The sequence below is a fragment of the Magnolia sinica genome, chromosome 12, assembly GCF_029962835.1.
Source record: "Magnolia sinica isolate HGM2019 chromosome 12, MsV1, whole genome shotgun sequence".
NCBI classification, from domain to species: Eukaryota; Viridiplantae; Streptophyta; class Magnoliopsida; order Magnoliales; family Magnoliaceae; genus Magnolia; species Magnolia sinica.
In genome coordinates this window covers 51,323,434-51,342,099 of record NC_080584.1, presented here as the reverse complement: position 1 = coordinate 51,342,099, position 18,666 = coordinate 51,323,434, and the positions used below count along the sequence as shown (strand labels likewise).

At 39.9% G+C, this 18,666-nt stretch overlaps 2 protein-coding genes across 2 annotated transcripts; both read right to left on the bottom strand.

Annotated features, from left to right (window-relative positions):
• Nucleotides 1-812: 812 nt before the first annotated feature.
• On the bottom strand, nt 813-6,640 carry LOC131221361 (uncharacterized). The gene is made up of 2 exons (XM_058216608.1): nt 6,236-6,640; nt 813-1,132 (listed from the first exon to the last, which is right to left on the bottom strand). The coding sequence occupies exons 1-2, from the start codon at nt 6,575-6,577 to the stop codon at nt 962-964; spliced, it is 513 nt and encodes a 170-aa protein (XP_058072591.1). The 5' UTR covers nt 6,578-6,640; the 3' UTR covers nt 813-961.
• Nucleotides 6,641-10,663: 4,023 nt separating this feature from the next.
• LOC131221362 (uncharacterized) lies at nt 10,664-12,056 on the bottom strand. Its single transcript, XM_058216609.1, has 2 exons — nt 11,636-12,056; nt 10,664-11,239 (listed from the first exon to the last, which is right to left on the bottom strand). The coding sequence occupies exons 1-2, from the start codon at nt 11,975-11,977 to the stop codon at nt 11,234-11,236; spliced, it is 348 nt and encodes a 115-aa protein (XP_058072592.1). The 5' UTR covers nt 11,978-12,056; the 3' UTR covers nt 10,664-11,233.
• Nucleotides 12,057-18,666: the final 6,610 nt, after the last annotated feature.

Here is an 18,666-nt window from a genome sequence, read left to right as displayed (position 1 = left end):
TTCAGGCATTGTTGATTGGTTGGTAATTAGTTTAATTCTATTGTTTACCTTGTCTCTTGGGCATGGTTTGGTGATGGAATCCATTCTAATTCATATACCTTTCATCTCATGAAAACTAGATCAATTAAGTTCAGTTTGATTCCCATGATTCTTGATGCAGGCATAAGATTTCCCTGATCTCTACAAGTGGATCCTCTGAATCCCTAGTTCCCTTCCTCTGAATTCCTTAAAGTTTAGACTAATCTTTCACCATTATTCATCAATTTACATTGGATTTAGATTACATCTTTTGCTAGTTCTATATCTAGTTAGTTTCAGATCACGTACAAGTTTCAGTCCCTGTGGATTCGACCTCGGTCTTACCGAGTTTATTACTACATCACAACCCTATACTTGGGGAGTGAACACAAGTCTGGGGAAAATCCTCACAGTTGATAATATAAAATAAAATAAAGGCAATGCAATAGCAAACAAGTGTGTTATGTGCAACAGAAACAAAGACATGGTCAATCATCTGTCAGTATCCTGTCCAATTGCATGGTAAATATGGTTGTGGGTGGTTCTTAAACTCGGGTTCGGTTGGGTGATGCCGGAGACACCCTAACACGGGCTGAGCGGTCAGCTGCTGCTTGGGGTCCTGTTGAAAGATGATATTGTGGAACTTTTTATTATTATTATTATATAGAAATGTGTAATAGAGGCAAAAAGTCCTCTGTTTGGGTGGAGAGTGAGCTGTGTGTGGGTTTTTGGCATGATTGATTAATACTTGTATTCTACTTTTCTTTTTCTCCCTAATAAAATTGATATTCCTCTTCAAAAAAAAGGGCAAGTACTGTTTCTCTAACATGAAAAAAATTGGTTATCTTCCAATACTGTATTTAGAAAAACATAATAAAAAGAAGAGCCAATAAACATACACATAGCACAAAATGAAAATTGAAAGGAAGAATAAATGGGTCCCTCATACCCTCTTTTTCCTCCTGGACTTGAGATGGATTGAAGAAGAAGAAGAAGAACAAGTAACAAGGCCACGTAAAATGGCGAGAAGAGAGAGAACCAAGAAAGGCGAATACACCATCAACAGCTTATCCGTTGCTTTGCCTGATCCAATCAGCTCTCCCAAGATGGCGACCTGTCATAGTGCAAAACCAAAACGAGAGAAAAAAAAAAGGGTTAATCCATATTCCACCCAAAACTAAGTGAAACCCATGATTACCCAACATGAACTAGACTTGTCTGTTGCATACTCGTACAATTAGGAGATTCGGACCGTATGTGTGGAAGGTCTTACTGTGGATGGTCCATGGTCCAAAATCATATTAGATATGATGTTCTTAGTAGACAAAGCCCAACTGATTAGTTCCTTTCCTTAGTTTGGTGGTAACCTAGATCTAGGGACAATAACATCAAAATGAATAACATCATTAGAGAAGTAAGATATAACCAAAATACAGTAAGGGGAGAATGCAATAGCAGGAACCTAACGGAGACAGGGTTATGGTGTGAATTTAGTGGGTTCCACATGTTTTTTCTTTTCTTTTAACACCACAATGGGTACTCGAACCCATGAACTCGTGTTGAAACTCTTGCGAGTCTACCACCAAGACATGTATGGTAGGGTCCATCAAGAGAGTAATTTGGGGTTTGGAGTCATTGGAAATTCTGTTAGTTTCTCTGAAGTTGATGATAGCCAGTTTAAGCGAGTTCACTTAATTAGCGACTTGGCTTACAAGTCGTTCGATTCTCAGTCAAAAAGTTAGAGCCAGTCTTAAATTGGGAATAGGATTGAGTGAATTATGAGAAAGGTTTAAGAGATTTTAGTGTAATTGAATTTGAAAATTTGCAGTAGAATTCATAATGTTCTACTTTGATAGTAACTCTACTTAGTAACCGTTTCGGGTTAGAAAATTGAGTTTAGAGTTTTTTTAGCCAGTTACGAAAATTGGAACTAATTAGTTTCCATAGTTGATTACAAAAGTAGAGTTTTTAAGCCAGTTTTTCAGCTCCATGTTGACACTGAGAGCCGGGGCCTCAAAACATTCAAGTTTGAGTTGTTGTGGCTGGAGGTCGAAGGTTTTCACTGATTAGTTAAAGACTGGTGGTCATCTTTTCAGGCTTCAGGACCAGCTGGTTCCAGATTACATAAGAAGTCAAAGATGCTAAAATAAAATATGAAGATCTGGAAGAGGGATGTTCTCAGAGATAGGGAAGTGGAAAGATTGAGAATCCTGGAGGATGTCCACGGTATTGACATCAAAGAGGAGAACAAGTTAGCTGCAGATGATAAAGTCAAACACCCTGGAACTCTTAACGGCATACTCGAAGATGGTGAAGGAGCAAGAGATTAAGGGGAGACAGTGATCGAGAGCCCTATGACTCAAAGGAGACAACAACATGCACTACTTCCACAACATCGCATCAGCAAGAGCAGGAGTCTTTTGGAAGATCAAGCTGCTATTGTGGAAAAGGTCATTTTGGAGTCCGAGATTAGGGAGGCGGTGGACAGCTTGGGAAGAGACAAAGTGCCCGTCCATGACGGTTTTCCTCTTGCCTTCTTCCAAGTTTTCTGGAATATGGTTCGGCAGGTTGTGGTTGCATTTGTAAAAGAATTCCTTAATGAAGACCATTTACCACCAGAGATGGGAGCATCTTTTATTGCTATTATCCCTAAGGTTGAAGGGAGCAAAAGCCTAAAAGAGTTCGGGCTGATTAGCCTTATTGGGAGACCATAGAAAATATTGGCCAAAATTCTTGCATTGCAATTCCGATGTGTGTTGGGTGGCATTATCTTAAAAACCCAAGGGGCGTTTGTGGCAGGAAAACAAATTCTAGACAGTTGTCTCATAGCCTGTGAGTGCATAAACTCTAGATTTAAACAGAAGATTCCAGGGGTTGTTTGCGAGTTGAATGTCAATAAGGCCTACGATCATGTAGAGTGGGAGTTCCTTGACTGCATTGTGGACAGGTTGAGTTGTGGCGAAAAATGGAGAAAGTGGATCTAGTTGTGTGTCAAGTCTCCTACCTTTTTTATGCTTGTGAATGGATCCCCAAAAGGGCTCTTCAAGCCATTTAGGGGGCTTCACCTAGGGGACCTACTCTCTCCCAACCTCTTTTTGGTAATAGTGGAAACCTTTAGCCACTTGCTAGCAAAGGGTCAAGAGACAAATCTCATTAGCAGTTTTAGAGTGGCTAATTCGGTGAATCGGACGTCACACCTCCAATTTGTGGACGACAACAATCAACTTTTTTAATGAGGACAGTTCAATGATATCCAATCTTCAAAAAATATTTGCATGCTTCGAGGCAGTATCAGGGTTGGAGATCAACATGGGGAAGAGCGAAATGTTGGGCATTCGTCTTTCTTCAGAGGAGACCGAGAAGTTGGCTTCTGGGTTCTGCTATAGGGTCAGGTCCTTTCCTTCTACCTACTTACAGCTGCCTCTCTGCATCAGGAAGCCCCCTAAGCATTTATGGGACAAGGTAATCAAATGAATTGAAAGAAAGTTGTCCAAGTTGAAGTGTCAATATCTGTCCTTGGGCAAGCGTTTGACCCTAATCAACGCAGCCTTCTTGAATATGCCGCTTTATTTCATGTCCTTGTACAAGTGTCCACAATCGGTCCAACAAAGATTGGACAAGCTAAGAAGGGACTTCTTCTTATGGAGGGAATCGGAAGACAGTAACAAGTTCCATCTCTTGAAATTAGAAGAGGCATGTAAGCCTATTTCTCTAGGCAGTGCAGGATTACATACCTTGTCCACTATGAACATAGCCCTCCTTGGCAAATGGCTATGGTGATTTGGTATGGAGGAAGGTCACTTCTGGCACAAGATTATAGGTTGCAAGCATGGCTTTAAGGAGGGGGACAGAAGGTGGAATCTTCTCTCTATTGGACTTCTCATATATAGAAATCAATATCAGCTTTAAGAGTAAATTCAGGGAAGGTATCCCTTTCTCTTTGGCAGATGGTGCTCAAATTAGATTTTGGAAGTACGGGTGCGGCGGGCATCCTTGGATCTCAATTCTCCTAGTCTGGCTAGTCTTACAACTTCTAAAGAGCTGAAAGTGGCAGATTGTTTCTCTCATGGCGGATCCTCGATGTGTTTGGATGCCCCCATGTAGGAGGAATCCCTCGGATAGTAAGATGGGACAACTCCTCTCCCTACTAGCTCGCATTCAGCTTGTGTTTTCCTTGGATGAGACCGATTTAATGGTGTGAACCAACCACAGTTCAGGTCAGTTTACAGGTAGTCCTTTTTATAAAATGCTATTTCTAGAGCATAGGGGGGCCTACGCTTTTCTTTCTGGGTTCTATGGTGCACCTTCTAAGGTAACCATCTTTTCTTGGTTGGTGGGCAGAAAGAAAGTGCTGATGATTGACAATCTTTAGAAACATGGTATGACCATTCCGAATATGTGTTGCTTATGTGATCTAGATGCCGAATCCATCGACCACCTCTTTATCTTCTGTCCGTTCACCTTCAAAGTGTGGCTGCACTTCCTAGCCTTACTCAGCATGTCATGGGTTATGCCAGGGTCAGTTGGAGATCTGCTTTGGGCATGGCACGGGGGAGGCATGGACAAGAAGGTACAGGCTGTATGGCAGTTGGTTTTGCCTACTATATGGTGGGCTGTTTGGGGCGAGCGGAATAGATGCCATTCGTGGAATACATCAGGATCGAGCAAAGCCTTAATAGCATTTATCAAAATTTTTGTTTCTAAGTGGGGCTACAATCTTTAATGTTGAGCAAGATCTTATTGTGTTATTTTAGGGTTGTAATCCCTTTGGGATCCTTTCCTTGTATTATTTACCCGTTTTGCTTACAAACAGGCCTTTAAAAAAAATTCTGTTACCCTTCAAAAAAAAACAGAAAAAAAAAAAGAAAAAGAAAAAGAAAAAGAAAAAAGAGAGTTGTATAGAACAGAGAGAGCGTGGTTTTCAGACAGCTTCAAGTCAAGTCCCGACTCACCTAAATGGCTGAGTCGGGGATAAATCAGCCCGATTGGCTCATTAACTACTCATTTGGGTCCACAAACTAATCAGAGTGCCAAATCTCTAATTGAGAAATTATGATGTGAAAAATATTTGGAGCAATGAAAGTATCTAAAAATAGGAAAATAAATAACATTTCAAAAAAAAAAAAAAAAACAGAAAAAAGAAAGGTAAAACGAGTAGCTAAAACGAACAAATACACTACTAACGAAAACAAATAACATTTCAGAAAAAAAAAGAAAAAAAAAAAAAAGATAGGTAAAACGAGAGTAGCTAAAACAAACAAATACACTACTCATGGTGTGTTGTTAATAAGCATTTGTTTCCTATGTTCAGTTTTTGAATTAGAAACGTCGACCATGCGTGTGAGTTAGCATACATCATCATGAATCAGTCAACTCGACCGAGTCCGTGAACCAACTCATCGAGTCATCTTAAATCAGGACTTGAGTCATGTTTCCTACTGACTCTGCTCAAAATCCCATTAAGTCGAGTTAACTCACCGAGTTCTAGAACTATGAATTAACTACCAATACAAGTTAAGAAAATCAAATTGGTTCATAAACCATTACTGTTGGTCATCCACATCTCTGTCGTCGGATTGAATATCTACAACTCCAATGGGCCACGACTCAAATATCGTAACAATGGAATGATCCCAACCGTCCCACCAACAGATGATCCATTGATTGAATTATCCAAATCATGGATCCACATTTATTTGTGAATGATGAATTATCAGGTCCTAATGCGTCAGAATGCGAATGGAATTCAGCGGGGCTAATGGTCTGATCTGGAGCATTGATCTGACGGATTCCATTGTGGATGGTTAGATGACAATTAAATCTAAAAGAAAACCAGATGGATGATTAGGAATTTCCAAATCTCACAATGGGACCCATCAGATGAATGATCTCGATCATCAACCATGGGACCCATTTGCACGGGATGGGACGACAGGACAAAATCAAAAGCTTCAGTTCATAATCAGGACTCAAGATATTGATTGATTTGGTGATCCACAGAGCCAAGATGCACGAGTGGGGCACACGTTCCCGTGATCCAGACCGTCGATCTGATCCGCACTGGAGGAAGCGACGGATTTAATCGAGTATTGGGATACACTCCATCCATGGCGGATTGCGCTAGATCAACGGTCTGGATCAACAAAAAAGGGCCCCATTTGAACAAACCGGCCGCAGGAGCACAACATGCATGTGGTCCCGAAACTACATATCTTACCATTCCACTGGAAGTAGAGACGCCGTAGATGAGGCACGTGGTCCTGTACCACGATTTCCTGCCGATTATTCCGACGATGTTGGCGAGCGCGAGCGGCCACTGGAAGAAGATCTCGAGCCAGATGAGGCCGACGAAGAAGCCGGGCTTCTCAAGCATGAGAACATCGCCGTACTCATTGGCGTACCAGGAGTTGAGGTCGACGAGGAATTGGGGGAAGAAGCGAGTAGGAAAGCAGGTTTGCGCGTCGAAGAGAGGTGCGACGAGGGAGATGACGAGGAAGAAGAGGAGAAGGATTGCATCGGCGATCTGGAGAGAGAGGGGACGCGACGCTCCGGCAGCCATCGGGGGTTTTGTTTGGACGAGAGAAACGAAAGGACGCGGGGAGTTGGTTTTTATTTTGTTAGTGAGATGGGAACGTTGACCCGCACGTGTGCGACTCTGCATCTGCCGACGTGGCATGGGAAGCAACATTTCTGTTTAAACCCCGCACGTGGGAGATTCTCCTGTGAGATCTAATCCGTCCATCAGTTTCTCCATCTTATGTTTGGACAAGAGCCCATGAATGAGGTGGAGCCAAAATTGAAGTGGGCCATACCAAGCACGCCAGACGTTGAAACCTTCCTGAGCCCTACGTTGATGTTTATGTGACATCCAAACCGTTCCTAACGCTATTACCGTCTGGATGAACGGAGAAACCAAATATCAGCTTAAGAAAAAAGACGCCGAGCGCTCAGAAGCTAGGTGGGGCCCACCGTTAGGTTAAGAGAAGTAGTGAAAAGTGAAAACACAGAAATATTATCTAGATTCAAAACCTGTGGTCCCGCAAATATTTCAACGGTGGGCGTTCAATCCTCACCGTTTCCTGTTGTGCGGCCACTTTGAGTTTTTGATCACCTGGAATGATCCGGCAAGAAAGACGGACAGGTGGACTTGCCACTTTATGCAGTGGTAGTTGTTGGTTGTGCTAATGGCACTTTTGGACAAGCTTCACGTTTATGTATTTAATATATTTTCCCCAACACAAGATTTTGAATGCCATTTCCAAAACTATGAGAAACTAACTGAAATAAAAGAAAACTTCATTAATTTAGTCGTGGAAGCTCAAACTCATTCTCGCCTTAAACTGAGCTTTATATATCATTTGTGAGTAGCTTGTACACATTATTGACCATAAAAATGATGATGAACCATTGCCCATCCATATCAAGTATGAAAATTGGAATAGAGATAATGAGGTGGCTAAGGGCCCGTTTGGGCAGGAGGATTGGAAGGGATTGGATGGTATTGGAAGGGATTGGAAGTTAAACCCCAAGATCTTAAGACAATCCACTGACAACACCATCATTACCTTTAAATCCCATCCAATCCACCCTAATCCGTTCAAATTTGCATGGGACGTGTTTGGTTTGAGGCAATGGAAAGGATGGGAAGGTTTAATCCCGGGATTGGCCAAGAGTGCCAAATAGACCCGATATAGCAATCCCATGGATCTTAAGACAATCCACTGACAACACCATCGTTACCTTGAAATCCATGCCATCCACCCTAAATACCATTCAATCCCTTCCAATCCACCTGGCCAAACGGGCCCTAAAAGTATTAAAGATGTTTGATTTTTTCTTTTTAGTCTAAGAAAGGCTTGATTTTGGAGCGAGTGGACAAAATCTGTATACCCGACACAATTTGAATGATTTTAATGGTGGGCCTTCACATACAGCTACTCGTAGGAGAATATATTATAGAGGCATATTTGTTACTTTAAGGATTCAAATATAGGACCTTTAGCTTTAACATTGTTTCAAACAACCACTTGTGTAGGATTGTACACAAGTCGAGCTAGATCGAAAAGCTCGATCGACTCGGCTCAAGTCAGCTCGAATTGACTCGGCTTGAATGGTGCATATCAACTCGACTCGACTCGACTCGAAGCTCGAGCTCGACTCGGCTCGAGTAATATATATATATATATATATATATATATATATATATATATATATATATATATATATATATATATATATATAACTTTTTTTAAAAAAAAGATATAATAATAATAAAACATTTTACAAGCCCTACCCAACCCAACCCAACCCAACCCGACTCCCCATTTCTCTCTTTCCCTTACCCTACCCAGCCGGCAGCAGCCCATCGGTCACCATCTCTGCTCACCCGAGGAGCTCTCCGCCCCTACCTATCTCTCTCTTTCTCTCATTCTCTTGAATCTCCTCTCGCTGATCCCCACCCAATTCCCAACCCAATTTGAATTAGCCCACTCGACGACTTCTCTCAACCCATGCCAACTCGTCTCAGGCTCAACCCATTCGACCACCATAAAGGTATGTGATTAATGTTTTATACACACACACACACACACACACACACACACACACACACACAGATCATGGATTAGTATGAGTCGGGTGCGGATTTGGGTCGGAGTGGGGGCTGGGTTGGGTCGGGTTGGGCGCTGGGTTGAATTGGGTGTAGGTTTAGGTCGGGGTGGGCGCTGCGTTGGGTCGGGTTGGGCGCTAGGTTGACATATGAACAACATTGACTCGACTCGACTCAAACTACTAGCTCGACTCAAGATCGATTTGAAAGTTTTGGTAAACAAGTCAAGCTTTGATATTGAGCTCGAGGGTGAGCTCGAGCTCAAGCTCGAACTCAAGTACAACACGGACGAGTCAAGCCGAGTTTGGCCTAGCTCGACTCGACTCGGCTCAATGTACAGCCCTACACTTGATTGAGAATGGTATATTAATGCATATTAAGGGACCTTAATTAATATTCTACCAAACAGAGGATTGCGCACCCTGGTAGATTGGTTGTTCTTGTCCAAGGAAGTCCTCTCTCCATGTTAAAGAATAATCTCGGATGTATATGACAGTGGGACAGACTTTAATGTGACCCCGCATGTAAGGAGCCTCTCTAGGTAGAGGGCACATGGGCTAGTGTGAGATCCATATGATCCACACTTCGTCCATTAGTGGCCCACACAACTGGAAAAAGTGGGTAAAGAAATGCCTACAGGTGAAACTTTCATACTATTCATAAGGTCATTCTTACCGCGATGAGCTGAAAACTAGAGCTAGGCATGAGACGACTCAACTCGGCAAACTTGACTCATCCAACTTGTTCAGATTCAACTTGATTTGAACCAAGTGGGTGAGTCGATCTGATTTGAGTTGACTTTGTCCAATTCAAACTCAAACCGAGTCGAGTTCAAGTCACCCCATAACTCGATTCCACTTGACCCAAAATCCAACTCGGAATTAACTCGACTCGATCCGAAATTCAACTTGTGTGTGTGTGTGCGCCCGCGCGCGCGTAAACTCAGATATGACGTTTTAGATATGAGATATTGTGAAGCAGATGGAGAGGCTGCAATTCTAACAAGTGAATCTAGGCTTTGGGTGGTCATTTCAACCCATGAATACCCGCTGCACCCGACTTGATACTTGTGACCGGGTTAGACTCGGTCTAGATTAATCCAAGCCAGAACTAAACTCAGATTGGGTCAGGCAAGCTAGACTCAGTACTGAATCGGTTCGAGTTCGGGTCAGGCCTATTTCAAAACCGGATCGAGTTGGGTCAGCCCTAACTCAGTCTTGAGGCCTATCATACTTGGATCATAAAGGACTCTATGAGTATCTTTATGTGCACTACGAGTGATGACCTAATAAAAGCTTATAATCAGGGCTCCCACGAGAAAATCTAAAGCAATAGGTATGATTAATACATCGCCATTGAACTAGGTATCAATTTTCAGCCTAATCAAATCTTGAATGATTGAGATCCATTCTCGGAATACATCAGGATCGAGCAAAGCCTTAATAGCATTTATCAAAATTTTTGTTTCTAAGTGGGGCTACAATCTTTAATGTTGAGCAAGATCTTATTGTGTTATTTTAGGGTTGTAATCCCTTTAGGATCCTTTCCTTGTATTATTTACCTGTTTTGCTTACAAGCAGGCCTTTAATAAAATTTCTGTTACCCTTCAAAAAAAAACAGAAAAAGAAAAAGAAAAAGAAAAAAGAGAGTTGTATAGAAAAGAGAGAGCGTGGTTTTCAGACAGCTTCAAGTCAAGTCCCAACTCACCTAAATGGCTGAGTCGGGGATAAATCAGCCCGATTGGCTCATTAACTACTCATTTGGGTCCACAAACTAATCAGAGTGCCAATTCTCTAATTGAGAAATTATGATCTGAAAAATATTTGGAGCAGTGAAAAGTATCTAAAAATAGGAAAATAAATAACATTTCATAAAAAGAGAAAAAGAAAAAGAAAAGAAAGGTAAAACGAGTAGCTAAAACGAACAAATACACTACTAATGAAAATAAATAACATTTCAGAAAAAAAGAAAGAAAAAAAAAAAAAAAGATAAGTAAAACGAGAGAAGCTAAAACAAACAAATACACTACTCATGGTGTGTTGTTAATAAGCATTTGTTTCATATGGTCAGTTTTTGAATTAGAAACGTCAACCATGCGCGTGAGTTAGCTTACATCATTATGAATCGAGTCAACTCGACCGAGTCCGTGAACCAACTCATCGAGTCATCTTAAATCAGGACTTGAGTCATGTTTCTTACTGACTCTGCTCAAAATCCCATTAAGTCGAGTTAACTCACCGAGTTCTAGAACTATGAATTAACTACCAATACAAGTTAAGAAAATCAAATTGGTTCATAAATCATTACTGTTGGTCATCCATGTGCTCAACCACCCTTCCCTGTCGTCGGATTGAATATCTACGACTCCAATGGGCCATGACTCAAAAATCGTAACAATGGAATGATCCCAACCGTCCCACCAACAGATGATCCATTGTAGGTAGATGGGCCACTGATTGAATTATCCAAATCATTTATCCACATTTATTTGTGAATGATGAATTATCAGGTCCTAATGCGTCAGAATGCGAATGGAATTCAGCGGGGTTAATGGTCTGATCTGGAGCATTGATCTGATGGACTCCATTGTGGATGGTTAGATGACCCTTAAATCTAAAAGAAAACCAGATGGATGATTAGGAATTTCCAAATCTCACAATGGGGCCCATCAGATGAATGATCTGGATCATCAACCATGGGACCAATTTGCACGAGATGGGACGACAGGACAAAATCAAAAGCTTCAGTTCATAATCAGGACTCAAGATATTGATTGATTTGGTGAACCACAGAGCCAAGATGCAAGAGTGGGGCCCACATTCCCGTGATCCAGACCGTCGATCTGATTCGCACTGGAGGAAAAGACGGATTGAATCGAGTCTTGGGATAGACTCCATCCATGGCGGATTGCGCTAGATCAACGGTCTGGATCAATTAAAAAAAAGGTCTCCACGCAGATGTTGGGTCTGGAGCACAACATCTGCGTGGTCCCGAAACTACATATCTTACCATTCCACTGGAAGTAGAGACGCCGTAGATAAGGCACGTGGTCCTGTACCACGATTTCCTGCCGATTATTCCGACGATGTTGGCGAGGGCGAGCGGCCACTGGAAGACGATCTCGAGCCAGACGAGGCCGACGAAGAAGCCGGGCTTCTCAAGCATGAGAAAATCACCGTACTCATTGGCGTGCCAGGACTTGAGGTCGACGAGGAATTGGGGGAAGAAGCGTGTAGGAAGGCAGGTCTGCGCGTCGATGAGAGGAGCGGCGATGGAGATGACGAGGAAGAAGAGGAGAAGGATTGCATCGGCGATCTGGAGAGAGAGGGGAAGCGACGCTCCGGCAGCCATCGGAGGTTGTGTTTGGACGAGAGAAACGAAAGGGTGTGGGGAGTTGGTTTTTATTTTGTTAGTGAATGGGAACGTTGACCCGCACGTGTGGGACTCTGCATCTGCCGACGTGGCATAGGAGGCGACTTTTATGTTTAAACCCCGCACGTGGGAGATGTTCCTGTGAGATCTAATCCGTCCATCAGTTTTTGCATCTTATGTTTGGACATGATCCCAGAAATGAGGCGGAGCCAAAATTGAATTGCGCCATACCAAGCACGCCAGACGTTTAAAAAAAAAAAAAAAAAGACGCCGAGCGCTCGGAAGCTAGGTGGGGCCCACCGTAAGGTTATGAGAAATCCACCCGTCCATCTTTCTTGCCAGATCATTCCATGACATGAGCCCAAAGTGGCTACACAATAGGAAACGGTGAAGATTAAACGTCCACCGTTAAAATATTTGTGGGCCACAATATTTTAATCTAGCTAATATTTCCTTGGCTACTTTTTCAGATGCGTGGTTCACTCATCGATGGAGTGTCGATCGCATGGCTTTTGCCAACAGGAACGGATTGGCAACGCCCCCGCCACCAGCCCCCTGGCAGGTGGTCGGTGCTCTGTGGGCCTCACCATGATGTATGTGCTTCATCCATTCCGTTCATCTATTTTTATAGATCATTTTAGTAGTTAATCCAAAAATTTATAGGAATAAAAGTCTCAGGTGGAACACACTACAGGAAAACAATAGTGATTGGATATCCAACATTAAAATCCTCCTAAGGCCCAGTGTACTGTTTATTTGACATCCAATCTGTTGATTACGTCATACAGACTCACATGAAGGGAAAAAATAAATAAATATCAGCTTGATCCTAAACTTTTATGCCCCCAAAAAGTTTTCAATGGTCGATGTTCATTCAACACTACTTCCAGTAATGTGGTCCACTTGAGATTGGTATATAACTCATTTTAATCTCATAGCATTAAATAATATAGAAAAATAGATGGACAGAAGTGATGAAACACATGCATCATGGTGGGGTCACAGAGAACCGGCACCAAACATTGGTGGGTGGCAGGGGAGTAGCCGATCCGTATCCTCTGCCCACGGACTTTGGAGTGACACCAAAGTCAGTCCCACCGGACTCCCGTCATAAACATGCGAGATTATTCTTTTAACGGAAACGGATTGGCTACTCCCGGGCCAGGCTGGTGGTCGGTGCTCTGTGGGCCCCACCATGATGTATGTGTTTCATCCATGCTGTCCATCTATTTTTTCTAGATCATTTTAGGGTATGAGAACAAAAATAAGGTATATCCCAATCTAAAGTGGGCCACATTACAGGAAGCAGTGTTGAATGAATGTCGACTACTAAAAAAATTTTGAGACTCATAAAAGTTTTGGATCAAACTGATCTTTGTTACGGCCTAATCAACAGATTGGATGTCAAATAAACAGTGCAGTGGGCCTTAAGAGGATTTTAATGGTGGATATCCAATTACTATTGTTTTCCTGTGGTGTGGTACACCTGACATTTATATCCCTCTAATTTTTGGAACTAAGCTCTAAAATTATCTTTAAAAATGGATGACCGGCATGGATGAAACACATACATCATGGTGGGGCTTTCAGAGCACCTTCTACCTAGTGGCGGGGGAGTAGCCAATCCGTTTCCTCTTTAAACATAGAGAAGAGTTTATCGGATGAGAACCAACTGATCTACCAAGGGCAGTCCTCCGTTTGTTAGAGCGTTGAAGTCCCTTTTTATATATATATATATATATATATATATATTAACTTCTTGCAATTCGAGAGTCTAGAGTAAGGTTGTTTGACAGAATATCAAAGCGAAGATTCTTGTATTTGAATTCCTAAAGCAGCAAATATACTTCTGTAATGTATTTTCTTACTGGCCTAATTAAAAACTTAGGTTCAAGCCTCTTTTAGACTAAAAGGAAAGAATCCATCATCTTTATATTTTTAGCCATTTTGTTACCTCTTTTATAATTTTCAGACTTGATATAGATGAGTAATGATTCATCATTATTTTTAGAGCCAATGATGAGTAGAGGATACTCACGAATTATATACAAAGCTCAATTTAAGGTGAGAATGAGTTTGAGGTTTAGGACTAATTAATAAAGTGTTATTTTTTTTGATCAACATCTCAAAGTTTTGGAAATGGCATTCGACTTTGACATTTTCTATATTACTATAATACCTTAGTTTAATAAGCATCCCATTCATCTTGTGTTGGGGAAAGCCTACTAAATAGATAAACGTGAAGCTTGTAGAAAAGTGCCATTAGAATAGCCAACTACTCCTGCTGCATGAAGTGGTAACGTGTTGTTGGAATATTTAGTTGAATCAAATAGATTATTTAAAATCGAGAACCAAAAAGAAATTTAAATTTGAGGTAGAAGATTTATAGATTTGAGTCGAGGCGTGATGTGAGTCACTTGGCTAGAAAATCGAATTTGCTCCCATTGGAGAGTGTCCTAACTGCAATAGGTTTCCAGAGCAAATGACTTCTAGGATACAACGACTATAACTCGATCTCAGTGGTGCACTCACTGCACGCGGGATCGATGCACTTGTAGTTTAACCTGAAAGTGCTGAGTTGACTTAACGATGAACTCGACAACCAAAACTCGTAAACAAGAAGACAAAGAGAGCTTTCACAATAAAAGAAAATATTTTTTGTAGTTTTGAAACTGGAACAAAAATCCTTATATAGTCTCAGAAGTGATGCATTAAGCATCCTTTTAAAAGGGTTTGGTCCATTGGGTTTAAACCTAACAGGTGTGACCAACCAAACAATCACATCTCTTTGGTTTAAAATGAAAAGGAGCAAGTGCAAGTACATTCTTTCATAAATAAAGTCCCGCTAGTACCCATATACACATACACCAATGCGAGTACACCCGCATCCGCGCTCATCCCATCCCATCCTATCCCATCTCGTCCCGTCTCGTCGTGCACGTGAACACGGACACGGACTTGGACTCGGACTCTGACTCAGCTCGGCGCGGCGCAGCTCAACTCGGTGTGCGCGCACGTGTGTGGTCAATGACATAAATTAGAGCTATTGGCATAGCCTTCTCCCTCCCTCCTGGACCAAATTCACATGGCCTGAGGCAAAAAACCTATCTTATATATAAGAAAATTTTCTTTGGTAAATCCGATGTGGGACAAAACCCACAACTTAAAAGCATCATAAATTTCAAATGTGGAGGGAAACCAAAATATTTGAAATTTCAATTTTAATATAATTTTCGAAATAAAATACAACAATCCTCCACATGTTTTAAAATAAAAAGTCTTCCAAATTAACGCGTAATAGTAATGCAATGATGTCAATGTCATCATATACTTGAACCGACATTAGAGTAGGCAAGACAGGTTTATAGGAATCAGGTGACACCGTCTTGAACCTGAATCATTTTAGTGTACATCGCAAGTACATATCACTCACATAGTTCTTTCTCTGCAAGTAATTTTACGGTTCGGTACTTTTCGATATACACTATTACTTATATTTCATGAGTATTATAGAGAATTCGCCTAGATTCTCATAAAAAGTGGCCTTCACCTCCACACCCATATAGGTGAATTCCATCAATTGTATGCAGCAACTGTATACACCACCAAATATATGGCCATGGATCCATTAAGAGTTCTAAAAACGCATCCTTCTATGTTGTTGCTCGTACTACTACACTATAGAAAGGGCTCATATATCTCAGTGCAATCGTCCTCCTCGTGTCTTATTATTTACCCATTGAATCTATCTCATGTAATCTCCACTTATATAGGTTGGGTTGCTGACACCGGTAGCTAATATATTAGGCTTCGTCCCATTCCTTTCAATGTATCATTGATTAATCTTTCAGATAGTTATTTTGTCAAAGGATTTATCAGATTTTTTTCTGACCTCACAAAGTCAATAGATATGACTTTATCACACAAAATGTGTTTCACTATGTTATGTCTGAGTCTAATATACCTACTTTTTTCATTATATATTTTTACACTTTGATTTTGTTATAACTGTTTAACAATTACAATGAATAGACACGACTGATACAGGCTTTGGCCACAATAGTACATCAACTAAGAGATTTCTAAGCCACTCAGCTTTAGGCCAGCCTTTTCTAAGACAATAAACTCAGATTCTATAGTTGACTAAGCGATACACATATACTTGATAGACTTCTAAAAAACTGCTCCTCCATCCAAAGTGAAGACATATTCGCTAGTTGATTTTGTCTCATCTGAATTAGTGATCCAGTTAGCATCATTATATCTTTCTAATACAGCAGGATAACCACTATAATGTAAACCATAGGATATACTGCCTTTTAGGTATCTTAAAATCCTAGACAAGGCATTCCAATGCTCTTCTCTAGAGTTATGTGTATATCTACTTGGCTTTTCTACTGCAAAAGCTATGTCTGGTCTAGTACAGTTTTTTAGATACATGAGGTTACCAATTATTCTGTAATATATCAATTGAGACAAACTGCTGCCTGTATTTTTCATGAGAGTCACACTGTAATCATAAAGTGTACCAACAGGTAAACAGTCAAAATTGTCAAACTTTCTCAATAATTTCTCAACATAATGAGATTGTGATAATACAAGACCACCATCTTTCATGGTTACTTCAATACCTAAGATTACACTAGTCTCTCCTAAGTATTTTATGTCAAATTTAAATGACAAAATTTTTTTAGTCGCATTAACTAATTTAATATTAGTTCTAAAAATAAGCATGTTATTAACATAAAGGAAGATAATAATATAATCATTTTCAAAAAGTTTAATATATTTATATTTATCTATATCGTTTATATGATAACCATTTAATTTCAAAACACCATCAAAATTTTCATGCCATTGTTTATGAGCTTATTTTAGACCATATAGTGATTTAATTAGTCTACACACTTTATTTTCTTTACCTGATATCTTATAATCCTTAGGTTGCTCCATATATATATATATATATATATATATATATATATTCTAAGTCTCCATTTAGGAAACACGTCTTAACGTCCATCTGGTGTACTACCAATTTATATGTAATCCTAATTATAAGGGAATATGTATCAAAATAATATATTCATTCTTTTTGTTTAAAGCCTTTTGCTACCAACCTAGCTTTAAACTTATCAATAATACCATCTTATTTTAGTTTCTTTCTAAATACTCATTTACAGCCTATTAATTTATTTTTAGGTGGTAGGTATACAAGTTTTTAAGTGTTATTAGATATAATAGATTCCAACTCATCATTTATTGTTTCCTTCCAGAAAGTTGCATTAGATAGTTAATCACTTCTATATAGGTTATAGGATTATCTTTTACTAAGAAAGTGAAAAAATCATCTCCTATATTAGTTTCTCTTCTAACTTTAGTGCTTTTTCTTGGTTCCATCTCTTTCACTTCCTACTCGTAAATACTTTTATTAGTAGACACAATATCTAATCCATTAACTTCCTCTATTCCTATAGACTTAGATTTCATAAGATTTGAGGCATCCGATTTTCAACAAATGCCCATTGTTTTGGGCAATTCACCTTTCCAACGAGAGTGAGATATGAAGAGAAAAAAGAGGGTGAGATTCTTTAGGCGAGCGAGAGAGAAGATGAGAAAGATATGGGGGTATGCACCAAAGGCTAAGAGAGGGATGCGTGCGCTCAAATCTTCTTGGCAAGGGAGTGGGGAGAGAGAGAGAGATTTTTTCAGAGAATGATCTGAAAAGCCTTGAGATGGATATGTATTTTGTACATTAAGAAAATATTATATATTTTATTTAATGGTGGATGACTTTGGGAGTTAAAAGGAAATATTGAGTAGGTATTTGAAAAGAGTTTAAAAATAGGCATGTTTTTTTTTTTTAAAAATTTTTTTATTTTATTTTATCGATAGCCTAAAACTTAGGATATTGTATGGTAAAAACTCTAATATAAATATTATCTAGAAAACAAGTGGGCCATTTATTCAGGGGCTAATGTAAAAACATGTAGCAATTAGATGTCTCTAACTATTAGATTTTGAATCTTTTAGCTAGTGTTTAAAGATTCTGTGATATACCTTACGGATCAACCCATCCACCTGGTATCAATAAGATTCCAAGTCAAATCAACTCAAAGTTGACCCTAAAAGATTGCTTTCTGACATGTTTGTTTAGCCTAGTGACTTAGAGAAGCTTGGCCGAGTTTATGAGCGTGGGACGATCCAACTGGGTGGATCATAAATTTCTCCTTTAATGCATCAAAAATCTCTTAGTCAACTGTAAAAAATAAGCTGCGGTGGTCTGATGATTTTGAACCATTCGTCTGTTCATGTTCCCGATACCACCATAAATAAACTATTATCCCTTAACCATACTTCAATAATGATACTCACCTTTGATTTTTATAGTTAAATGATTTTCATTAAAAATCTTATTTTCATTGTTTGAAATTCATTTATAAATAATAGTTAAATGATATTTTATTATTGTCATTGATAGTTGAGGCTTGGCTTATTTTCGTGGGGTCCATCTAAATGATTATCCAGCCTTTTATTATATCAACAAATTTACAGGTGGTGTGCTCCCACCTTTCTAAAACACATTGGCCCAACGAAGGCTAACACACGTTGATCCTTAATCCCAAAAAACAAACTCATGCTGTTTATAGTTTATCTTTTTTTTTTCT